At 55.2% G+C, this 23,995-nt stretch overlaps 2 protein-coding genes across 6 annotated transcripts in view; both read left to right on the plus strand.

Annotated features, from left to right (window-relative positions):
• MAPKBP1 (mitogen-activated protein kinase binding protein 1) overlaps positions 1 to 13,960 on the plus strand; it is a 54,076-nt gene extending 40,116 nt beyond the window's left edge. For all 4 annotated transcript variants that reach the window (XM_008016941.3, XM_073012072.1, XM_073012073.1 and 1 more), the window contains 22 exons: positions 671 to 860; positions 1,380 to 1,526; positions 1,744 to 1,919; positions 2,681 to 2,772; positions 3,031 to 3,156; positions 3,508 to 3,578; positions 3,734 to 3,855; positions 4,131 to 4,206; positions 4,314 to 4,425; positions 4,640 to 4,703; positions 4,952 to 5,086; positions 5,375 to 5,508; positions 5,714 to 5,769; positions 6,961 to 7,197; positions 7,726 to 7,892; positions 8,119 to 8,264; positions 8,379 to 8,576; positions 8,747 to 8,831; positions 9,090 to 9,373; positions 9,598 to 10,212; positions 10,635 to 10,720; positions 11,355 to 13,960. In XM_008016941.3, the coding sequence (XP_008015132.2) occupies positions 671 to 860; positions 1,380 to 1,526; positions 1,744 to 1,919; positions 2,681 to 2,772; positions 3,031 to 3,156; positions 3,508 to 3,578; positions 3,734 to 3,855; positions 4,131 to 4,206; positions 4,314 to 4,425; positions 4,640 to 4,703; positions 4,952 to 5,086; positions 5,375 to 5,508; positions 5,714 to 5,769; positions 6,961 to 7,197; positions 7,726 to 7,892; positions 8,119 to 8,264; positions 8,379 to 8,576; positions 8,747 to 8,831; positions 9,090 to 9,373; positions 9,598 to 10,212; positions 10,635 to 10,720; positions 11,355 to 11,582 (3,547 nt within the window). In that variant the 3' untranslated portion in view covers positions 11,583 to 13,960. The remainder of the gene's footprint in view (positions 1 to 670; positions 861 to 1,379; positions 1,527 to 1,743; positions 1,920 to 2,680; positions 2,773 to 3,030; positions 3,157 to 3,507; positions 3,579 to 3,733; positions 3,856 to 4,130; positions 4,207 to 4,313; positions 4,426 to 4,639; positions 4,704 to 4,951; positions 5,087 to 5,374; positions 5,509 to 5,713; positions 5,770 to 6,960; positions 7,198 to 7,725; positions 7,893 to 8,118; positions 8,265 to 8,378; positions 8,577 to 8,746; positions 8,832 to 9,089; positions 9,374 to 9,597; positions 10,213 to 10,634; positions 10,721 to 11,354) is intronic.
• Positions 13,961 to 14,109: 149 nt separating this feature from the next.
• On the plus strand, positions 14,110 to 23,857 carry JMJD7 (jumonji domain containing 7). 2 transcript variants are annotated; one of them, XM_008016934.3, is made up of 8 exons: positions 14,110 to 14,234; positions 21,046 to 21,199; positions 21,276 to 21,529; positions 21,894 to 21,950; positions 22,430 to 22,525; positions 22,753 to 22,829; positions 23,059 to 23,218; positions 23,346 to 23,857. In XM_008016934.3, exons 1-8 carry the CDS (start codon positions 14,171 to 14,173, stop codon positions 23,432 to 23,434), a joined length of 951 nt encoding a protein of 316 aa, XP_008015125.1. In that variant the 5' UTR covers positions 14,110 to 14,170; the 3' UTR covers positions 23,435 to 23,857. The 2 variants fall into 2 exon arrangements, with proteins under 2 accessions (XP_008015125.1, XP_008015123.1); XM_008016932.3 differs by having other exon boundaries at positions 14,131 to 14,234; positions 22,334 to 22,525.
• The last annotated feature ends 138 nt before the right edge of the window (positions 23,858 to 23,995 follow it).

The raw sequence follows: 23,995 nt of genomic DNA on the forward strand, positions 1-23,995 counted from the left end.
TATTGATGCCCCAGAGATTACTGGGAACACCTCTTTAGACAGAAGAATTTGGGTTTATTGGTACTTGTTGCAACCAAGGAGACCCCACCCTGTGGAGGACTGTGGAGAGTCTCAGTAAGTGGGTGTTAGAAGGGGCATATGGGATTTGGGCTTGCGTTGGGTGATTTTAGGAGTAGTTCAAGGGATTGAAGTATTCTGGTTGGATGCTGTCAGGAGCTAGGGGGCAATTCTACAGTGGCACATCTTGTTAATTTATCTAAGAGGTGAAGGAAAGGTATGGGGCTAAAGCTGTATTTGGTCAAGAAGCCGCCAGCAGTCATGTAGATGGGAAAGGTGGTGTTTGGTCATCGTTGTGGTTTGTGTGGTGATCTTGTTTTTATTTGTGCACAGAGTAGTCGTGGTTTTGTTTTGCCCCATCACAGCCATAGAATTACCTTGTCTAACGTTGGTGTTCTGTGAAACTGTGTTCATCCGAACACCAAGGCCCAGCAGCTAGCGCCGGGTCAGGTTCCTGCTGCTGGCTAGTAGGGGCTCCTTTCTTCTCTCAAGCAACTACTTCCAAACCTGCAGGTCCGGGAAGGGCTCCTCACGCACTGCTCCTTCCATTGTGGATTGGCTTCTCTTTTCAGTCCCTTCAGTCTCACTAGTGTGCCCTGTCCTCTCCCTACAGTCGCCTCTTCTCTGGAGTGGCCAATGCCAGGTATCCAGACACCATTGCCTTGACCTTTGATCCTACTAATCAGTGGCTGTCTTGTGTGTACAACGATCATAGCATTTATGTTTGGGATGTGAGGGACCCCAAGAAAGTGGGCAAGGTGTACTCGGCTCTGTATCATTCTTCCTGCGTCTGGAGTGTGGAGGTATGTGGGCTGGCTGGCTGGCTGGAGACTGGCCAGGTTGGCTGGGATACCATTTTGAGGACAGAAAGTAGGGATCCCCAAGTATAATCTTAGATTCCTGCTGCCTCCCTGTTTCTCCAGTGAATTCCCTGGGATAGATCCTGGGGACTGAATTTGAATGTTACAGGCTTCCCCAGTGTGCCCCATCCTTAGTTTTGCCTCGGTGATCTTGAACAAGTTACTGAATTTGACCAAGCTTCAGTTTCCTCAACTGTAAAATGGTGTACTTGCTTCACCTAATTGTTCTAAGAATACAATGAAATAATGTAAGTGGGAGGCATAGAAGAGTGCCTGATTTATAGTGGGTGCTTCCCCTTGGTCATAATGAAGAGTATATACTAGTTATGCATGGCCTGTGACAGGCACTGGACTAAGTCCTGGCCACCATTCCCTCTTTCGTCCCATTCCCTTTCATCTCCTTGGGTAGGCAGAGGACTGCTCCCGAATGGAGGTCTGATTGTGTTCCCTCGGCCCCTTCAGGTCTACCCCGAAGTGAAGGACAGTAACCAGGCCTGCCTGCCCCCCAGTTCCTTCATTACCTGCTCCTCAGACAACACCATCCGCTTATGGAACACAGAGAGCTCCGGGGTGCATGGCTCCACCCTCCACCGAAACATCCTCAGCAGTGTGAGCCCTGAGGCTGTGGGGCCCTGCTTCACCCTCAGTGCCCCCCTCCCCACAGCTTTTACACCTTGTTATTGGGAACGGGTCCCTAGGCCTTGGCTTTCCAGCCTTCACTTGGCTGTGCTCTGTGGTCCAAGGGTTTGTTTTGCCCAGCTGTCTTCCCCTTACAGCTGTACCGGTCAGGCCTGCCTCATCTACCTCTTCTAACCTGTTCCACTAGGACCTCATTAAAATCATCTATGTGGATGGGAACACCCAGGCCCTGCTGGACACAGAGCTGCCTGGAGGAGACAAAGCGGATGCGTCCCTGATGGATCCCCGCGTGGGCATCCGCTCGGTGTGTGTCAGCCCCAATGGACAGCATCTAGCATCAGGGGACCGTATGGGCACACTTAGGTAATGCCAGGCCCTGGGTGGGTACTGACTGCCGCTCGTGATGCAGAGTCAGGTGTTTAGAACTTTAGGGAGGGTTGGGCTCAAAAAGGTTGGGCAACAAGATACTTATTTACAAGGGAAAGGTAATAACTTTACAATGAGTAAACCTAGCAGAAATCATCTTCCCCAAGTGGTCAGGCCTAACATCCTCCTATCAACATCATGATGCCCGTAATAGGATGTACTAGGAAGGATGTGACATTGTTTCTGTGGTATTCTTACCAAAAATGCATAAACTCAATGTAGGCGTGAGAAAACATCCAACAAACTCAAATTGAGGTACATACCACAGAGTAACTGATCAGTACTCTTCAAAAGCATCAAGATCATTAAAAGTAAAGAAAGACTGGAGAACTGTTACAGACCACAGAAATCTAAGGAGAAGTAACTAAATGCAATTTGGACTCTGGATAGGATCTGGAGTCAAGAAAAAGGACATAGCAGGAAAACTGGGGAAATTTGAATAAGTTTTCTAATTAATAGTATTATACCAACATAAATTTCCTAGTTTTGATAATTACACTATTGTTATGTAAGATGTTAACATTAGGGGAAGCTGGGTAAGGGAAACATGGAAGCGCTCTGTTCTTTCAGCAACTTTTCTCTAAGCCTAAAAGTTCACAAAAAGGAAAAAGGTAGGAGGAGAAAATGTAGAAGTGGGCGTGAGTCCTTCTTCCTGCGGCCTGGCCATCACCTCTTCCCACCTCTCCTCATCTTTGCAGGGTGCACGAACTTCAGTCCCTGAGTGAAATGCTGAAGGTGGAGGCCCATGACTCTGAGATTCTGTGCCTGGAGTATTCTAAGCCAGACACAGGTCAGGAGAATGCCCGGAATGGCACAGGGCTCCTGCAGTCCTGCTGGTGCCACTTATATTTGTCCTGGCTCTTGGATGTGGGGTCGGTAATCTTTGGATCATTGTGTCTTTGCTGGTTTAGAGGAGGACAGTTCTGTCCTTGCTCTGTGGTTCACATGGCTTGGGGATATGGGGCTCAGTTCCCTTGGGGCTCTTTGCCAGGCCCAGATAAGGGCTGTTCAGGGCACTCATGGGCTGATGGAGTTCTTCCATCCCCAGGTCTGAAACTGCTAGCATCGGCGAGCCGGGACCGGCTGATCCACGTGCTGGATGCCGGGCGGGAGTACAGCCTACAGCAGACACTGGACGAACACTCATCCTCCATCACTGCTGTCAAGTTTGCAGGTGCAGGCAGGGTGAATGAGACACATCCTGCCACACTCACCCCTGCTGCCATCTGCCTCCCATCTCCATGAGAAGGGTCTGCTAGTCGTTGGGGAGTGTTGGACAGCAGCTGGGAGGCCTGGAACTGGTTGGGAAGATAGGTGGAACAGAGACTCTCAGTGCAGGGACTTGAGCCAACCAGGTTGGACTGAGGAGAAGGAGAAAGGCAAACCTGAGTTTCCAGGTTTAATTTAGTTGGTTTTCCCTAGCATGTAGAGTAGCTTGATGGGGGATCTCATGGAGGGAAGGTGGGAGACAGGCTGCTCCCATGTGTGAGAACAGTGGGAACAGCTGGGCCTCCCTCCTTCATAGCCAGCGATGGGCAAGTCCGCATGATCAGCTGTGGAGCCGACAAGAGCATCTACTTCCGCACTGCGCAGAAGGTGAGGGCACTGGGCTTTCCTGAGAGGGGTGGGGCAGGGCAGGGTCTGCCATTCCCTGCCTAAGGTTACAAGAGGTGAAGGGAGGCGCAAGTAGGGCTCTTGGGGCCTGGTGAGGCATTTGAGTGTGGGCCTGCCCACATGCTCCACCCCTGCAGTCTGGAGATGGAGTGCAGTTCACACGGACACACCACGTGGTGCGGAAGACGACGCTCTATGACATGGATGTGGAGCCCAGCTGGAAGTACACGGCCATCGGCTGCCAGGACCGAAATATTCGGTGGGCATCCCCTCCTCAGACTCTCTGCCCACGTTCCTTCATCGCCCTAGGGGGTCAGCTCTGTGCAGCTAAGTTCCCACATCTGTCGTTCTGTACAGGACTTTGTACTCCCTTGAGCCTACAATACTTTGCCTCACCCAAGAGGTGGTAGCCCGTTTGCTGCTGGTGGTAGCTCCCAGAGAGTGTAGACTGGGAGCGAAAGCTGGCATTTCCATCCCCCAGGCGTGTTCCACCTTCACCGCCTCCTCACGTGAAAGAGACTGTGTTTCTTACAGGATATTTAACATCAGCAGCGGGAAGCAGAAGAAGCTGTTTAAAGGGTCACAGGGTGAGGATGGCACACTCATCAAGGTAAGGACCCAGGAGGGGGCACCGGCTAGGGGATCGGGGACAGAGTGGTGCTGGATGGGAGGGACTGGTACATCCCGTGTCCTCCAGCTGCACACCCTGCTCCTCAGGTACAGACAGACCCCTCAGGGATCTACATTGCCACCAGCTGTTCCGACAAGAATCTCTCCATTTTTGACTTCTCCTCAGGCGAGTGTGTGGCCACCATGTTCGGCCACTCAGGTGAGTGTAGTCCTGAATACCTGAGTAGAAGCTGATACCTGCATAAACCTGAGTGAGTTCTACCCCTGAAACTTCACTCTTCTGTTAGTTTCTTGGGACCCACAGAGCTACCTGCCCCTACCCTGCAGCCAACCCCCGTGTCCACTGTTGGGACGGAGAGGACTTGGTTGGGAATTTAAGGTGGCTTATAGGCTGTATTCTTTGTTCTTCACAGAGATTGTCACTGGCATGAAATTTAGTAATGACTGCAAACATCTCATCTCTGTGTCTGGGGACAGGTGAGCAGAAGCCAGCTTCCCTGAGAGGCAGATTCTTACTCTGCCGCAGCACCCTGCACTCCCCTCTCTTCATTTTAGTGATGTCTCTGGGAAGTGGGGTTAACAGGAATATCTCTTGGCTGTGCCTGACCTGAAGTGGAGGGTGGCTCTGGTCTCCTTGCCAACCATGGATAAGGGGAACGAATGGCACTGCCCCCTTCAGAGTTCTGCCCACCCCCGCTTCAGCCAACTGTGTGGCTTTACCCCAGCTGCATATTTGTGTGGCGCCTGAGCTCTGAGATGACCATCAGCATGAGGCAGCGTCTGGCCGAGCTGCGCCAGCGTCAGCGGGGCGGCAAGCAGCAAGGACCATCCTCTCCCCAAAGGGCTTCTGGACCCAACCGGTGAGAACAGAATGTGGGCAAGTGATGGGTGGGTGTGCAGATGGTTTGCTGGGAGCTTTCCGCACTTCCTCCATGCTCTGGGCCTGCCGTTCACAACTCTGTCTCCCAAGACCTTACCTCTCACACAAGGATCCATGATGTCAGCCTCTTCCCCTTGTTGAGTCTCCTCTCCCCCCACTGAATCTTGTCTTCCCCGCCGTTGAGTCTCCTCTTCCTTCTTCCCCCATTAAGCCTCCTCTCCCCCTGTTGAGTCTCCTATCCCCATGCCCTTCCTTGTCTCGGACTCAGGCACCAGGCCCCATCGATGCTGTCTCCTGGACCTGCTCTCTCATCAGACAGTGACAAGGAGGGAGAAGATGAGGGGACTGAAGAAGAACTTCCAGCACTGCCCGTCCTTGCCAAGAATACCAAGAAAGCACTGGGTCTGTGGCAGTTGGGTGTGGGGGCAGATAGTCCCTCGTTGGTATAATGGCTAGATACGGTTTTTCTGGGACTCTGGGGTGAGAGCAGTGTGAGCTGAGGAAACTGAGGCATCACTGTGGCCACACAGGGTATGGGTTGATGGGGCCAGGGCTCCAGGGGTGGGTGGGCAGGAGACACCTGCCCTGACTGCCTGTTTCTGTCTAGCCTCGGTCCCCAGCCCTGCCTTGCCCCGAAGCCTGTCCCACTGGGAGATGAGTCGGGTGAGTCGCCATTGTTAAAATGTTCTTCCAAGGTTAGAGGAGGCAAAGGAAGGTGTGAGAATGGGGCTTTCTGGGCCTAGTAGGGGTATTGGGGCATGGGGTCTGCCCACATGCTGCACTCCTGTATCCAAGGAAGGCCTTGTCAGGGAAGTTGAAGCAGCTGGGCCAGTCCTGGGTACGGGGTGAAGAAAGCCCAGGTATTTCCTTCTTGTGGACCAGATGAGGTGGATGGAACACAGAGTTAGTCAGCACTGGGGAGGTATGGCACTTATTCAGCTGCCTGGTACCTGGAAGTAAATATCATCAGAGAACAGCTCAAGGTGGAGAGGGCAAAGGGCCTCTAAGCCAGATAGAACTAAAGTGCAGGAAATCAAGAATCCAAAGAGCGGAGATCTGGAGAAACAGTAGTTCTAAAGACCCCGGTTAGGAGGTAAGCAGAGAACTTCCAGAATAGTTAGAGGGAAAAGGCCATGAGGGGACCTATAACTGAGTGACTGCTCTGGGGTGGCCAGAGGGGGATCAAGGTTCAGAGCAAGTCCCCAAGCACCAGTACCTTCCGTTGTCAGCAACAGTTTCACAGAGTGATGATGCTGTGATGTCTCTGGAGCATCCTGACCGTCCAGGGGTCTCAGGCCTGGGCTATAGGTTTGTCCTCAGTGCTGTGAAGGGACTTTGGGGCCCCCAGCCATTGGAGCGATTAGGGTAGAGAGGCAAAAGTGAGGTAGAGAGGCAAAAGGAGTGGTTGGGGTAGACAGGCAGAAGTGGCCTTTGCCCTGGGCTGGGTTTCTTGGAGGACTCTTGGTCGTAAGTGGTTGCTGTTGGCTGTCCTCAGAGCAGGAGACTTTGAGAGGCCTCTGAGGCGTCCATGATACCAGGTGAAGGCTGAGACTAGAGGTTCATGTGCCCGAGGATGTGGAGTGCAGCTAAGAGCATGAACTCTGGAGCCAGACTAACCTGCAGGCCACTTCCTGTCTGTGGGATGCGGCCTGGTCACTTAAGCCCCCTGCGCTTCAGTCTCCTCATCTGTAAAACAAGGATTATACTAGTGCCTGTTTCAAAAGGTTGCTGTGAGGATGAAGTAAGCTAGTATGTGTAGTGTGCCAGGCACATAGTAAGGGATATGTGGATATTTGTTGATCTTACTGTGTGGTGGTGGTTGTTACTCCTCCCCCACACCCTACCTCCCACCAGGCACAGGAGTCCGTGGGGTTCCTGGACCCAGCTCCTGCAGCCAACCCAGGACCCAGAAGAAGGGGGCGCTGGGCTCAGCCAGGTGTGGAGCTGAGCGTTCGATCCATGCTGGACCTCCGGCAGCTGGAAACGCTGGCTCCAAGCCCACGGGGCCCTAGCCAGGACTCGCTGGCCACCATCTCATCTGGTTCCAGGAAGCATGGGCAGCAGGCCCTTGAGACTTCACTCACTAGCCAGGTGAGCCCGCTTTCTCCCAGCTCTCTAGAGAGCTCCAAGGGGCCTTAGGCAGCCTTTGCCACCAGCTGGGACCTGAGCACTGGTCCAGCTATGCTTGCTCTGCCCCTGTGGCACATGGGTAACCTGAACTGCAAAGCCAGGATGAGGCTGGCTGGGCTGTATGGTTTGGTCATCAGGATAGGCAGGGGAGGGGTTGGGGTAGAGAGGCAGAAGTGGCCTTTGTCCTGGGCTGGGTTTCTTGGAGGACTCTTGGTATTAAGTGGTAGCTGGAGGTTGGCGGCCCAGAGTGCTAATATAGTTCATCCAGAAGCTCACATCAGCAGCTGGAGCTCAGCCTGGCTTCTTGGTGTCTGTCCTTCAGCTCCCCCTAGAATTAGTGCACAGCACATCGTTAGTCACCTCCACCTCTTCTCCACGGGGAGGGTTGGCCCCCAGGATACTCAGGGCTTACCCACCAGCTACCACTGCCTCATCCGCCACCTCTTCTCACGCCAGCTGCTCTGGTAACATCCCTTTGCCTGTTCCCAGAATGAAAAGTCCCCTCGGCCTCAGGCTTCCCAACCCTGTTCCTGTCCCCATATTATCCGATTATTGTCACAAGAGGAAGGGGTCTTTGCCCAAGATCTGGAACCTGCACCCGTTGAAGATGGTATTGTCTACCCGGAGCCGAGTGACAGCCCCACCATGGATACCAGGTAAGGATCCTGCCCTGGCCAGACCTCGTGGGCTGTGCAGCACCCCTGTCTTCCCCTCCCTGTGAATGTTCTTTAGTTGAGGGAGGGTTGGCCCCCAGGATACTCAGGGCTTTCCTTCTAGCTCACCACTGCCTCATCCCTCACCCTGATCACAGGCAGGAGTCCAGCAGGGCTGCTGCCCACCTCTGCTCACTGCCTTTTCTTCTCCCTGCTGGAATCCTGGCAGTGAGTTCCAGGTGCAGGCTCCAGCCCGGGGAACTCTGGGAAGAGTGTACCCAGGCAGCAGGAGCTCAGAAAAGCACAGCCCTGACAGTGCCTGCTCTGTGGATTACAGCAGCAGCTGCCTTTCCAGCCCCGAGCACCCCACTGAAGGTGAGGCTGCAGCCTGGAGGGAGGGGTCATGGTGGGTGGGGCCTGGAGGTGGGTGGGGAGGCTCTGGCAACAGATGGGTGCAGTGCAATGCCTCTCTCCCCTCCCCACACCCAGACTCTGAGAGCACGGAGCCCCTCAGTGTGGATGGCATCTCTTCAGACCTTGAAGAGCCAGTTGAGGGCGATGAAGAAGAGGAGGAAGAGGAGGGAGGCATGGGCCCCTATGGGCTGCAGGAGGGCAGCCCCCGGACTCCAGACCAGGAGCAGTTTCTGAAACAGCACTTTGAGACTCTGGCCAATGGAGCTGCTCCAGGTGTGGTCAGAGGGCCAGCATTTAGTGCCTGCAATTTGCCCTTCTCCCCTCCTTGCCTACCTGAGAGGAGGGTCCCAGGATATAGGCAGTGGCTGGGGGTCTCAGGGAGGCAAAATCTGGGTCAAGGGCTTGATTTCTGCCCCAATTCATGATTTCTCTGACCCTGGTAGGGGCCCCAGTGCAGGTGCCAGAGAGGTCAGAGTCTCGGAGCATCTCTTCACGATACCTGTTGCAAGTACAGACCCGCCCACTCAGGTACAGAGGCCCCTCCCCCCAGCAGCAGCTCCAGCTCTCCTGGCCTCCCAGGGCTGCTGCCCTCTCCTCCAGTGTTCTCTCTCTCCATGCCTGGGGTGTTTAGCACTCCCAGTTTTGGGCTAACTGGCCTTTTCCCAGCCCTGTCTGGCTTTGTGCTTGTCCTTCTCTCCTGGTGCCCTGGTGCTATGAGTTTCTTGCCATTTTGGCAGGGAGGAGCATGGAGCCTTCTGTTTCTTCTTTCACATTTCCTCCCTATAGGGAACCATCCCGGTCCTCCTCAAGCCTGGCACTGATGTCGAGACCAGCCCAGGTGCCACAGGCATCTGGTGAGCAGCCGAGAGGCAATGGTGCCTGTCCCCCTGGAGCACCCCCGGAGGTAGAACCGTCCTCCGGCAACCCCAGCCCCCAGCAGGCAGCCTCTGTGCTGTTGCCACGATGCCGTCTCAACCCTGACAGCAGCTGGGCTCCCAAGAGAGTGGCCACAGCCAGCCCCTTATCTGGACTCCGGAAGGCCCAGTCTGTGCACAGTCTGGTGCCACAGGGTGAGGAGCCTGCTGGGCTCAGTGCTGGGGTGTAGGGTGTGTGGAACACATGTACATGCTGGAGGAGGGAGGGCCTAGTGTGGCCCTGATGTGTCACTGTGCTGGCCACTGGGTGTCCCTTAATGGGCATGTGGAGGGGAACAGCAGCTCTTTGAGATTGGGCGTTGGCATCTGGGATGCCTTCCTCGCCACCTGACCTGCGTATACCTCTGTCTCCTTTGCAGAAAGAGATGAGGCCGGTCTACAGGCCCCTTCACCAGGCCCACTGCTCTCTCGGGAGACAGAAGCTCAGGATGGTCTGGGCTCCCTGGCCCTAGCTGATGGCCCTCCGTCTCGGCCTCACTCCTATCAGAACCCCACCACCAGTTCCATGGCCAAGATATCCCGCAGTATCTCTGTTGGGGAGAACCTGGGCCTGGTGGCTGAACCTCAAGCTCCTGCCCCCATCCGAGTCTCACCACTCAGCAAGCTGGCCCTGCCCAGCCGGGCTCACCTGGTCCTGGACATCCCCAAACCACTGCCTGACCGTCCTACCCTGGCTGCATTCTCTCCTGTCACCAAAGGCCGGACCCCTGGCGAGGCAGAAAAGCCTGGCTTCCCATTGGGCCTAGGAAAAGCTCACAGTACAACTGAGAGATGGGCCTGTTTGGGGGAGGGTACCACTCCCAAGCCTAGGACAGAGTGCCAGGCTCATCCTGGGCCCAGCAGCCCCTGTGCCCAGCAACTGCCAGTCAGCAACCTCCTCCGAGGCCCTGAAAACTTGCCGCCCCCACCCCCTGAGAAGACTCCCAACCCCGTGGAATGCACCAAGCCAGGGGCAGCCCTGAGCCAGGACTCAGGTGTGCACAGCTCCCCAGCTCTCATCTCCTGCCCCATCCTTTCTCTCCTCTCTCTGTTGGCCGCTCTCTGGCTCCATCTCATTTCTGTGGGTTCAGCTTCTGGTGTTTCTCGGCCTGTCTGCTCCTGTCTCAGGTCCATAAGTCACACCCCTGATGGTGAGACCCTCCTGCTAACCTTCATGATTTCCTTGTGACCCACTTGCCCATTCAATGGCTTCTGAACTTGGGGCTGGCCCTCTCCTCTGGACCTTGTTTGTGTGGTGATGGGGAGGCCATTGGAAGAGAAGGCAAGAGGAAGGGACTGAGGGCAAGTTGGGGGTGCAATGCTGAGGGCTAGGTCTCTCCTGCTCTGAGTGTCTTGGGTGCGGAGGCCTGAAAGGGCTGCATGTTGGGTCTCACTGAGCCATATCCGTCTCTTTCAGAGCCAGCAGTGAGCCTGGAGCAGTGTGAGCAGCTGGTGGCAGAGCTCCGCGGTAGCGTGCGCCAGGCCGTGCGGCTCTACCACTCGGTGGGTGTTAGGTGCCCCCCGGCAGGAGGGTGAGCACATTAGTAGTGTTGGGTGTTTCGGATAGCCATGTCCAGAACGGCATACTAAGGCTGTTATGCTAACAGGGTGGAACACTCAAGAGCATCTTGGGCAGCATAGGTGAGGGGATTAGAGGCCAGGCTAGCCTCTTGAACCAGGCACCTGCGGTCATTTCTGGTTAAGAGCTGGAGACTTCCCTCAGGAGGTGAGGCCTGGAGAGACCATATCTCCTAGTTGGCTCAGGACAATCCTAGTTTATGTCGTCCCAGTGTAATTATTAATGGCATCCTTTTTCATATCCACGATTTGGCCCCCTTAGACATAGGGGACAGTCCAAGAAGGCCCAAACTTTGAAAGAGAAAGCAGATTCTGCCAGAGTTGTCATAAGGAGTTGTTTATAAGATGTAGACAGTTCTGCAATCCGATGGGATCCACTTTGGGGGTCACCCCCAGAGTCTGCTGCGTCCCATGTCCCCTGGCCATACACGCTGATCTTGGCAGGTAGGGTTCCCAGCTAGTCCCTTCTTCTGAGGCAGGCTGGACCCAGGTGGGGCCTCTCCCTTTTATATGTCTGCTGACAGGCTCCCCCACCTCACTTCTGGGGGTCCTGTTTCAGGTGGCTGGCTGCAAGATGCCCTCAGCAGAGCACAGTCGGATCGCCCAGCTCCTCAGAGACACCTTCTCTTCAGTGCGACAGGAGCTGGAAGCCTTGGCTGGGGCAGTGCCATCCAGCCCAGGCGGCAGCCCTGGGGCTGTGGGAGCCGAGCAGACACAGGCCCTGCTGGAGCAATACTCAGAACTGTTGCTTCGAGCCGTGGAACGGCGCATGGAACGCAAACTCTGAGTTCCGGAAGCCTGTCCCAAGTGAATGAATGCCCCAGTGATTCCAAACTGCAGCCCCTCTGCCACTCACCAAAACCCACGGGGCTGCTTGGATTGGAAAGCAGGGAGCAGTGTTCAGAGGCAAAGCAGCCTTCCCAGCCGCTCCTCATAGGGCGCCTGTATTTATTAATTTATTTCCCTGACTGTTGCCTCACTTCCTTGGAACTCCTGCCTCCACAGCCCCTCCAGTGGCAGGGACAGGTCTTGGGTCTTTGTCATCTTGGTGCTGTGAGAGGTAGGAGGGCAGCTTGCCCCATCTAGGAATCTGGGAAGGGCTGGCCCTCTCTTAGAAGCCATTTGAAATTTCTGCAGGGATCAGCTCCCTGGGGTGGAGCATACACAGGGTACTCTGGGGTCGAGGTGAGGTGATGTGGTGTTCAGGGCCCTTCAGCCAACTGTGGGCCTTCACTTCTACCTCCACTTCCCCTCTCACACCAGCTGCACTCCCCTGGCTGCCAGAGCAGGGTGGTTTTCCCCAATACCTGGCAGCTCAGAAAGGCAGAGCCGTCAGGCCCTCCAGGGTGTCCCCACCCATCAGGAGACTTGAATTGGTATTAGGACCTGAGCCCCCACATTCCACTCCTGTTCTCCCTCCAAGAGGGACCCAGCATTGTCTTTCCCTGTGACACCTTTCTCTCCTGGCCAGAACTTGAGCCAGCTGTGGGATGTTGCTGCGGGACAGTAAGCCCTCACCTGGGCAAACATGAAGCTCTGGCCTCCTTTCCTCAGCCCCTTGTTCTTCCCTGTTCTCCGGCCTTGGACCCCAGCCGGCTGCTGGAGCCCAGAGGCCACCTGCTCCCTGCATCCTGAGTGATGCTCAGTCAGAAGCCTGTGTTGGAACGTCCTTCGTTTACAGGGCGCTGGCCCACCTCCTGAGGACCTCGGCCACAGATGAGATCACACGCATGCATGTGCACACACGTACACACACACACACCACTACCTGCACAGCACGCAGGTGTTGGTTGCTAGAGTATCCGGCTGGCTGCTGTGTGCCTGGCTTGCTCACATCCTGCCTCAGCTTCACCACCCTGGCTTATGTGGAACACATATCAGGGAGCAGAAAAGGGGCGCAGCACACTCAGTGAACCCAGATTCTGGATTCTTCGTGTCCACAGCCTAGCTGATAGGAGATGGCCCACAGGACACCTGGTTTAGGTAGAAGGAGCCTCCTCAAAGGCAGTGCTGGGCACCCACGGGTGTGCTGGATGCTGTGAGAGGAGGGAGGTGCCAGGACCAAAGGAGACACTAGAAAAGTGGCAGATGGGACAGATAAGTGGCAGAGGTGAGGGGATAGGTTACAATGTGAAAGGGCAGTAATTAGGCGTGAGGGGAAGGAGATAGGGGAGCGTAGGAAGTAGAGCGGGACCAAGTTGTGAGGCAGTTAAAGAGTTGAGGAAAGGTGTCTGTGGGCCTTGCTGCTCCCCTCTGCTCCAGGTAAGTGAGAGCAGCTTTACCACAGCCTCAGGCCACGAGAGCCCCTTCACCCACGCTGCTGTGCGGTAGGCATAAGCTTATAAAGAATTGGGTTCCGGACCAGGTGTGATGGCCCACGCCTGTAATCCCAGCACTTTCAGAGGCCAAGGCCGGCAGATCACGACGTCAGGTGATAGAGACAGCCTGGCCAACATGGTGAAACCCTGTCTCTACTAAAAATGCAAAACTTAGCTGGGCCTGGTGGCGAGCGCCTGTAGTCCCAGCTACTTGGGTGGCTGAGGCAGGAGAATCACTTGAACCTTGGAGGTGGAGGTTGCAGTGAGCCGAGATCGCGCCATTGCACTCTAGCCTGGGTTACAAAGAGAGACGCCATCTCAAAAAAAAAAAAAGAAATGGGTTCCGAAGGGTGCCCAGCTCTGGGACATCAGCCTGAGTGCGCTTGAGCTGCTCCAAACCTGGCCATTCCCCACTCCTCTAGCACCGCCACCCGCATGGCCCCGGAACTCCCGCTGTGCCCCGACCTCCCACACCAGCCGTGTCCACCGCAGGTGGGACTCAGGTTCGCCCTCTGGGCCAGGTCCTTCACGAGGAGGGAGCTTCCCTCCGCCTGACGTTTGTGAGAACGTGGCCGCCCTTTTCTTGCCCTCTGCCCCATGTGGGTGAGGGGCGTCGTGGCCCGGCCGGCGCCCCGTCCCCTTCTGCATGTCTGAGGCCACCGGCAACCGCCGTCCAACTCGATTCTCCCCCGCCCAGTTTTGAAAGCCCCTTATTTATAACTTTTCTACTTTGTGCAGGTCGCGGCGCTTCCCGCCTCCTCTTCGGCTGCACGGGGCGGGGGGCTGTTTTTAACGTGCCCGTTTGTACTGATGTATGAACTTGTCAATAAACACAATTGTTTGTTAATGCTGGGATGCCGGCCAGTGGGTGGGGCAGGCGGAAGCGGGCGCCGCTTCGGTGGCGGAACCGGGTACGCTCCCAGGGCAGGACGGGGCGGGGTGCTGGGGGTGTGGCCTGCGCCGGGGGCCGCGGGAAGGGCGGGGCGAGGGTCTGGGGGGTGTGGCCTGCGGCGGGACGTCGGGTTGAGGCGGGGTCTCGGCCAGCGCAGACGCAGCCATGGCGGAGGCGGCTTTGGACGCCGTCAGGAGGGAGTTACGAGAATTCCCGGCCGCTGCAAGGGGTGAGTGGGCTCTGCCAGAGGCTGCGGCGATCTCCGAACATGGGAGGGGCCCTGGGATGCCGCTGACACCGGGGGCTCGGAACCTCGCGTGTGCGACTGGCCTAAGGCCCCGCTCAGGTTGCTCTTCTGTCACAACCCGCTTCCCTCCCCGAGTGTTCGCGCACTCCCGCGGCTTCCTGGGTGACTCTGTTCATGTCATTCCCAAGGCCCGGTGCCGTCTTGACCGTGGTCGTGGCGAAGCCCTGTGTTTCCCACAGTCTTGAGGAGTTTGCTGTTACCCTTGTTGAAAGCGCATCAAAGGCACACAGGTGGTGGTCGGATTTCTCCCCCACGTGCCCCACCTCCGGCCCCAACTCCCCTCTCCCACTTTGGGAGGACTGCAGGGTGACCAAATGGTCCCTGGCTCTTCCCCTGCTGAGTTTTTATTCCTTTTCTTTCTTCCTCTCTTCCCTCCTTCTTTTTTCTATTTTTAAATGATTTCTTACCACTGAACAGCAACACAGGCACATGTGTATGTAATGGGTATGTAATATATAATGGTATGCAATGTAAATGAAGCAAGGTTCCCTCCCAGCCCCAGTTTGCATTCTTCCAGAAAGATTGTTTATATCCGTGCACACACGACTTTTTACACTTTTTTTGTACAAATAGTAGCCTGCGAAACATACTCTTCTGCACCGTGTATCTTGGAGATCATTTCACATTCCTCTACCTCAGTCTTTTTCACTTACTCATTTAGGTCATGTCCAATCTGTTGTTTTCAATAATGCTGTAACGAATGCTTTGAGTATTGATTTAACAAATACTTATTCAGCATCTCTGTGTGCCAGGTTCTGTTCACTGTGTTTGAGATACATCACTGAACAAAACAAATCTCTCTCCTTTACATTCTGTGCCCTGTTACATTCTAAGTGAGAAGGTGGACAGTTAATCACAGGTGTACTGAATGAGTAAGTTGTAGAGTAGAAGTAGGTTAGAAGGTAAGTGCAGGCAAAGCCCTCGGTGGGAGTGTGCCCGATGTGTTCAGGAAACAGTGAAGAAGCCAGTCTGCAGGAGCAGGGTCTTTGTGCACATGTGTGAGTATTTTTATTGGTTAAATTCTTTATATATATATTTTTTTGAGACAGGGTCTTACTCTGTCAGCCAAGCTGGAGTGCAGTGGCACAATCATAGCTCGCTGCACCTCGACCTCCCAGGTTCAAGAGATCCTCCTGCTTCAGCGCCTGGGAGTAGCTGAGACTATAGGCATGCCACCACCATGCCTGGCTAATTTTTTTGAGTTTTAGTAGAGACCAGGTGGTCTCAAATTCCTAGGCTCAAGCAATCCTTCCACCTCGGAATTCCAAAGTTTCGGAATGCTGTGGAACGCATAAGCCGCTGCTCCCAGCCTTGTTAGTTAAATTCTTAGCAGAGTTATGGGGTCAAAGGAATTGTTTGGATCCCTTTTGAAATTTTCTCACTTTGAAGCCCCAGGAGAGAAAAGCAGCCATTCTCTAAAAGTGGTGAGCAAGTAAAACAAATCCTTAACTGCAGAAGTCCAAAGGGTGAAAAAATGACAGTTTCCACGTATTTCCAGAATCCCAGGCTGTGTGCAGTACTCACGCCTGTAATCTTAGCACTTCAGGAGGCCAAGGTGATGTAGCAGGACGAGCCGCAGACAAAACTCCTCAGACACCGGATTAAAGAAAGAAGAGGTTTTTTATTCGGCCGGGAGCATCAGCAGACTTGTGTCTTAAGAATTGAGCTCCTCTAAAAAGAAATACTTGGCCTTTTTAAAGGCTTACAACTTTAAGGGGTCCACGTGAAAGGGTTGTGATAAACTGAGCAAGAGTGGGAAACGTGACTGGGGCCGACATGCATCAGCTAACAGAACAGAAAGTTTTACAATGCTTTTTTCATACAGTGTCTGGAATTTACAGATAAGTAGTTTAGGCCGGGGTTGATATTATTATTACTTTGTTTAACTCCTAGGGCCGGGTGGTGGTGCCAAGGTTGTCTGGCTATTTATCTTACTTTTGTTTCTTTCTCTCTTTCCTCCTGTCTTGTGAACTAGGCAAGGTGGGGGTAGGAAGGCAGCAGAATAGTAGTGGTCTCCTTCCTTAGTGAGAGGATCTGTTGAGGCCAGGAGTTCAAGACCAGCCTGGGCAACATAGTGAGACACCATCATGGGTGGTGGCATGTGCCTGTAGTCCCACCTGTTCAGGAGGCTGAGGCAAGAGGATTGCTTGAGTCTGGTAGTTTTGATGACAGTGGCGGCAGTCAAGTGGATGCTGTCATCATGCTGGCTGCAGTGGGGAGCCATGAGTCGGGCAGCAGAAGCGGCTCTGGGAGCGGCAGTGGTAGTAGTGAGTCCCCTGTTCCCTGCATCCCTGAGGCAGCCGACTGCACCACCCCCACCTTCACACAGCTGGGCAGGACCTGCTTTTAAGCCCAGACCCTCTGCTGCAGCCTCAACCTCGCTCCCCGCCTTATCCCAGAAACCCACGAGCACCCTGCCAAAGGTGCAGTCGGGACTTGTAGGGCCAGCCCCAGGACCATCAGGCTTATTTGTGCGGGGTGGTCGGGGCTTCCGTGCCATCTGCACCCTGCCCGCTGCCACTGTGGGGAAAATGCAAAGAGGAGGTGCCGCTGGGCCGCATGCTCCACAGAGCTGGCAGGAACTGGAGACAAGTGGGAGCCCCACCCCTTCCAAGTGGTGGAGTGGGAGCTCCCTAGGCACAATTGCAACCACCCAAGCCAGGGCTGCAACTCAGGTACCCCTGTGCTCTTGGGAGCCAGGAGCAGGCAGGAGCCCCACCCTCCTGGCTGCAGCTGCAGCTGTGGGGCCTGGCATCTCTGCACTCTTGGGGGTCCAGGAACGCCCCTTCCTGCTGCCGCAGGCTTGGAAGTGCCTGATCCTGCTGTCTGGCTTTCCCCACTGTCAGCACCTGATCTGATCATGGAGCAAAGTTGAGGCCGAACCTGGGTGCTGCTGCGGCTTGGCTGGGTGTATGAATGCTCTGGGCAGTACTGACACACCAGCCCCCTGCCACCTTGGCCCCCTCCGGCCTTTGGGTGCCAACGAGCATGGGAGGGAAGCCAAGAGGGGCTGAGGGCAGCTCAGTGCTGGCCTGCAGGCACCCCTTGGCACAAACAGCCTGGGTGCCATGAATGGTGGCAAGAGGCAGATGGGTCCCGGGTGAAGCCTGACCTTCAAGCCAGGGAAGGCTTGAAGCCTGGGGGCTGGGCTGCCAGTCCCATGGACTGGAATGGGAACTTTTGGTGCTTTTTCTGGCCCACCCATGGCTGCCCATGGACCAATAGGCATGTACTTCCTCCCCTCTGAGGGCCATAAAAAGCCCCTGACTCAGCCAGACCAGAAGACACAATGGGACGACCAGCTGCAGGAAGGAGCTGCCCTTTCTGCTGAGAGCTGGAGAGACTCGGCAACCTGCCCACAGACAGGAGCCACTCTAGCCAGGGAAGCAAGCAGGCAAGCCAGCTCTTTCTTTTCCAGTACTCCTGGGCCCAGTGGGGTCTCACTCAGTTACAATTTTTGATCTAAGAACATTCACTTTCCAACTGATTGCAAAGTAAAGGTGACTGGCATGGTGTGGCCACGAGAGATGCAGCATAAGCTCAGAGGTGAACATCAGTGCCGGGACCATTTGGAGCAGGATGTGGTAACCACCAAATGGAGACCAAGGCCTTCTGGCTCGACCCGGAGCACGAATGTAGCAAAGCGAAGCCCTGCAGAGGAGCCATCCTCTCTGCTGAGAGCTGAACACTCATGGGGATACCCTGGCTGCGGAGAGGAGCTGCCCACTGTGGGTCTCCTCTGAGCTGTTCTATGGCTCAGTAAAGCTCCTCTTTGTCTTGTTTACCCTCTACTTGTCTGTGTGTACTTCATTCTTCCTGGATACAGGACAAGAACTGGGGACCTGCTGAATGGCGGGGGCTAAAAGAGCTGTAACATGAAGAGGGCTGAACCATGCGTCTTGCTCACCACATGGTGGGTGACAAGAAGGAAAGAAGAGCTGCAGCCCTTTGGGGAGCCCAGACCCAGGAGCTCCCCAAGCTGGGGTTTTGACATCCTCTTTAGGGCTCTCCGGTTCCTGGTATCTCCAAGCTTCCAAGCACCACCATGTTTCCTAGTGTCAGCTGTGGAAGCTACTTATGGTATACTTGGTCTAACTGCAGCCTTGCAGGAAACCAGCGCCCATGTTGGCACCTGGAGCTGCCTGCCCCACCGCAGCCCACATGCCTGGCTGTGCACAGTGGCCAGACCCCACACTCATTGGCTCACACACACCTCGCCACCCCACTCGCCCTTGGCAGGTATGGGATACAGGTTGGTAGCATGAGCCGAGCACAGGCTGCAGAGATGAGTGGGCCCAATGGGCCTGAGCAAAACGGGCAAAGGCATCACTGGCCACAGAGGTTTCCAGCTGGCAAAGCAACACCCCAAAGATCCCGTGACAGTTTGAGGCTGTGGTGAGCCATTATTGCATCACTGCACTTCAGCCTGGGCAACAGAGCAAGACGCTGTCTCAAAAGAATCTCAGCGAGTACAACAGGGAGATGTACTGAGCCTCAGACCACCGTCTCCCAAGGTGACTGCTTGGATGGGCTGGCATGACTGGGAAGGCCTTTGCCGCTTTCCTATCTCCTGGATCTCATATCTAGTGGACGGGTGCCATCTTGCCTCTAGCCAGGGAAGCAAGCAGGCATGCCAGCTCTTTCCTTTCCAGTATTCCTGGGCCCATGGGGGTCTTCTCACTCAGTTACAATTTTTGATCTAAGAACATTCATTTTCCAACTGATCAGAAAGTAAAGGTGACTAACATGGTGTGGCTGTGAGAGATGCAGCATAACCTCAGAGGTGAACATCAGTGCTGGGACCATTTGGAGCAGGATGTAGTAACCACCAAATGGACACCAAGGCCTTCTGGCTCGACCTAGAGCATGAATGTAGCAAAGCAAAGCCCTGTACACTTTATAAAAACCAGCAAAAAGACATTCCAGTCTGAGTGAGCAGCTGGGACAAAGTCAGGTACCACCTGAATAGAGGGTGTGTGGCAAGGGCAGGCACAAGACAGGAAATCAGACTGGAAGAGTAGGTTGTTCTTGGTCGTGCGTGCCAAGGCAGGCGGCATTCTCTAAGGAGCAGTGGTAAGCCATCGAGGCATTTGTTACTAGGGGTATGGCAAGATGAGATTGTATCTTCAGGAGATGACTGAGGCTATGATGATGAATGCTTTGAGAGGGAGTGGAATTAAGCCAGAGAAACCAGCTAGTTCACTGCCACAACCATCCAGCCAGGATGCTGGAGACTTCTATTCAACATTAGGCAAATATTTGCTGATTACATGCTGTGTGTTAGGTACTGTTCTAGGTCCCAGGGGGTGCATCAGCGAACAAGATGAGTGTCTCTGCCCTTGTGGAGTTTACATTCTAGCAAGGGTGACAGAACGATAAACAGTTTATGTACATGAAATATATATATACACACACACACACACACACACACACACACACACTCTTTTGAGATAAGGTCTTGCTCTGTCACCCAGGCTGGAGTGCTGTGGTATGATGATCGCTCATTGCAGCCTCCAACTCTTGGACTCAAGTGATCCTCCTGCTTCAGCTTGTAGTGTAGCTAGGAGTATAGGTGCATGCCACCATGTCCAGATAATTTTTAGTTTTTTTGTAGAGATGGGGTCTCGCTACCTTGCCAAGGCTGGTCTTGAACTCCCAGCCTCAGCAATCTTCCTGCCTCTGCATCCCAAAGTGCTGGGATTACAGACGTGAGCCACCATGTCCAGCCCTAAAATATATAGCATGTTAGATGGCGATGAATACGAAGGAGAAAAAATAGGGAAAGGGGTATAAAGATTTTTGGCGGTGGGGAGGGGGACAGATTATAAATTTAGAAAGTATAGTCAGAGAAGGAAGCCTTATCAATGTGATATTTGAGTGAGGACCCAAAGGAGGTAGCTGGAATGTGGATACCAGTGGAGGAGAGGAGACGGTGGGTTTGAGAGACACAGGAGACAGAATCAACAGGACTTAGAACCAACCAGTAGGATGATGGGAGTGAAGGAGAAAGAAAGCTGAGTCAAAAAGAGATTTTGATTAGAGGTGACACAGGGCCACTGTAGACCCCTGCACAGGCGCATACCGCACAGCCTGCAGAAGTGCACGTGGTGACCCTGGGTGTCGACATGGCGATGCTGTTCAGCAGGACCCAAACCACAGCCCAGCCCTTCCTTTTCCTCCATTGGTGTCATCTGTTAGTTTGTCTCCCTGGGTAAGAAGGTTGTAAATTTCCCAAGATGATTGTGTGATCCCTGATAGCCCCAGATTAGCCAAGCCAAGTGCTCAGTAAATATCACTGTTGAAGGGGGCTTCCCAGAGCCACACCCCACCCAGAATAGCCCGTGGCCATGGGGCCTCAGCCTTACTCATTCTGGAGTTCCCAACACCACTCCATGGTGCCTTTCCTGGTAGATGCTGGGAGGCTGGCCCTCCAAGGTGGGAAGGCAGAGGGTTCACTGTGCAGACACAGCCCCACGGGCGATTTGGATTATGGGTTGTGTAGCAGCCCCTGGCCCTGTGCACAGTCGGGGCCCATGCTGGTGTGTGTGTGTGATGCTTTCTGCTTTCATTTTCTCTCCTCATCCTTCTATTACTGGTTGTCCAGGGTCCTGTGGTCACCAATGAGCATTTCCCAGTGACACAGCCTGGCCTTTCCAGGGAGGGCATCTCTTGGGCTGGGACTGGGTGCTACTGACTTCAGCCCCTCCATCCCCTATCTTCCTCTTTCTCTCAGAGCTCAGCGTGCCTCTTGCTGTGCCCTACCTGGACAAGCCCCCAACTCCGCTCCACTTCTACCGGGACTGGGTCTGCCCCAGCAGGCCGTGCATCATCCGCAACGCTCTGCAGCACTGGCCGGCCCTCCAGAAGTGGTCCCTCCCCTATTTCAGGTGGGAGCTGCCCTGGGGTCGGGTGTGAGCAGTGATTACTGGCATCTAGGCATGCGCTGAGCATCCATTCCTTTAGAGCCACAGTGGGGTCTACGGAGGTGAGCGTGGCCGTGACCCCAGACGGTTACGCGGATGCCGTGAGAGGGGACCGCTTCGTGATGCCAGCTGAACGCCGCGTGCCCCTGAGCTTGGTGCTGGATGTGCTGGAGGGCCGGGCCCAGCACCCCGGGGTCCTCTACGTGCAGAAGCAGTGCTCCAACCTGCCCACCGAGCTGCCCCAGTTGCTGCCTGACCTGGAATCCCATGTGCCCTGGGCCTCAGAAGCCCTGGGTAAGTGGAGGTGGGGTGGTCCCGGCCCTGGGCACGGAAGATACGGGAAGGAGGGGGTCAGCCTGCTTGCCCTTAGGTGATGACCTGACCTACAGGCTTGGTCCTGTCAGCATCTGGTGCAGCTCACTAAATACATTCCCAGGCCTCGACTTAATCATAGACAAACTACTGAAGATTGTTGTCCTTCCTTCTGCCCCAGGAGAGGGCGGGCCCCTTCCCCAAGCTTTCCCAACCTCTCCCTCTTCTCCCTGACCCCTTTCTTGGGATTCTTCTGTGCTCACCCAGGTTTTGGCTCCGGCATCACTGGATGGCAGCTATCCCCAGCCTGGCCTTCCTAACTTGCTCTCTGCCATCTGCCCTGCAGGAAAGATGCCCGATGCTGTGAACTTCTGGCTAGGGGAGGCGGCTGCGGTGACTTCTTGTAGGTGTCGGGAATACAAAAGTGGGGAAGGAGCAGGTGGGGGCAGAGGGAGGGAAGACCCTGGTTGGAGGTTGGACTGACTGTTCTCTAAGATTTCCTTTGACTTTAGGACTCGGGCACCACAGAGGGCTTCCCTTGACAGCTGAGGTGGGGGAAGGGACCCATGGCATTGGGGGTGGGTGCATTGTTTCTTCTAGACCCAAAGAACGCTCCCTAAAGGCCAGTCGGGTCAGGGGGTAAGTGTAGGAGAACTTCCCCTCTTGGTGGAGAGGAGTCCAGGGCCTGGCGAGCATCAAGACCCTGGTAGGCGGAGTTCCAGAATGCCCATCGGAGCCCCTGGCATCTCCAGCCCACTGACTCTGTGTGCTTCTCTTTTGTCATAGGCCGTCTTGGGGTGCAGGGCTCTCAGCATGATGGTTTGACGCCTCCTGTGCCCCTGCACTCCATACCCTGCCCCCGGGTCTTCTTTATGTTGGCAGTGCACAAGGACCCCTATGAGAACCTCTACTGCGTGGTCTCAGGAGAGAAGCATTTCCTGTTACATCCGCCCAGCGACCGGCCCTTCATCCCCTATGGTAGGGGATGTGACCTGCAGGGGCTGGGGAACAGCTGGCCCAAGGGGGAGGGAGGCAGCAAGAGCCTGGGAGGCCAGTTCCCAGGCCTGAGGTGTGGCTGTGGCATCCCCACTGCACCAGGGCCCCTGATCCCCTTGCCCCTGCCCAGGGCTGGCTGGGGTGGAGGAGGGTCTGGCAAGTTCCAGGCCATTTGCAGTTCCCCCACACCCTTCTCCCTTGGGCTCCAGAGCTGTACACACCGGCAACCTACCAGCTAACCGAAGAGGGCACCTTTAAGGTGGTGGATGAAGAGGCCATGGAGAAGGTGTCTGTCCTGTTCTTGGGCTCTAGGGAGGGAGAAGGGCAGAAGCCTGGCCCTGAAGAGCGGGCACAAAAGATCTGGGGAGGTGGCACCTTGCTCTGAAAAATCCCTAAGTCTGAGGCCTTTCATTGCTGAGCTGAGCAGGGTCAGTGGTGTTGACCTTTGGAAGGGACACAGCCTGAAGTCCTGGGGGGTCTGGGGGGCGGCTCCCTGGCATCTGATGTGTTCCCAGGTGCCCTGGATCCCACTGGACCCCTTGGCGCCAGACCTAGCCCGGTACCCCAGTTACAGTCAGGCCCAGGCCCTTCGCTGCACAGTGCGGGCCGGTGAGATGCTCTATCTGCCGGCTCTGTGGTTCCACCACGTCCAGCAGTCCCAGGGCTGCATTGCAGGTAAGGAGTTGCCCAGGCTGCCCGGGGACAGGCCCCGCCAAGGTCCAGCAGGGCCTCTAGGGGGAGGCTTGGGAGGCTCCAGGTCAGAAGAGCGACCTTCATACTCAGATCCCCATTCTTCCCACAGTGAATTTCTGGTATGACATGGAATACGACCTCAAGTATAGTTACTTCCAGCTGCTCGACTCCCTCACCAAGGCTTCAGGCCTTGACTGATGGAGCACTGGTGAACACGGCCAGGCACGCCTCGGGGGAAGGGGCCAGCCCCTCCCTGGCCGGGTCAATTCTCGAGAGCCTGGAGTGTGCATGCTGGCTGCTGGCCCAGGGTCCAGCATGGCTTGAGATCAACTTTGGAGGATCTTGGAATGTGGTCATGAGGACTCAAGGTGCCAGGCAGGTCTGGGTGAGGGTTCTCAGGAAGTTGCCACACAGGTGAGCAGAGCAGGGATCAGGTGCAGTGGCACCTCTCCCCAGTGCTGTGATGTTGGGAGAGTCACTGCATCTCGGGCATTGGTGTTCTGTCAGTAAACAGATAATAATGGCTCTACCTCGCGGGGCTATCATGGGCTTGGAGATGATGTCTATGAGGACCAGCATGGAGCTGGCACACAGGACATGTTGAATAAAAGGTAGCTGTGAGTCGTATGTTCTTTTTTTTTTTTTTTTTGAGATGGAGTCTCGCTCCGTCGCCCAGGCTAGAGTGCAGTGGTGTGATCTCGGCTCACTTCAACCTCCGCCTCCGGGTTCACACCATTCTTCTGCCTCAGCCTCCCGAGT

This window comes from Chlorocebus sabaeus, chromosome 26 (genome assembly GCF_047675955.1).
Source record: "Chlorocebus sabaeus isolate Y175 chromosome 26, mChlSab1.0.hap1, whole genome shotgun sequence".
NCBI lineage: Eukaryota > Metazoa > Chordata > Mammalia > Primates > Cercopithecidae > Chlorocebus > Chlorocebus sabaeus.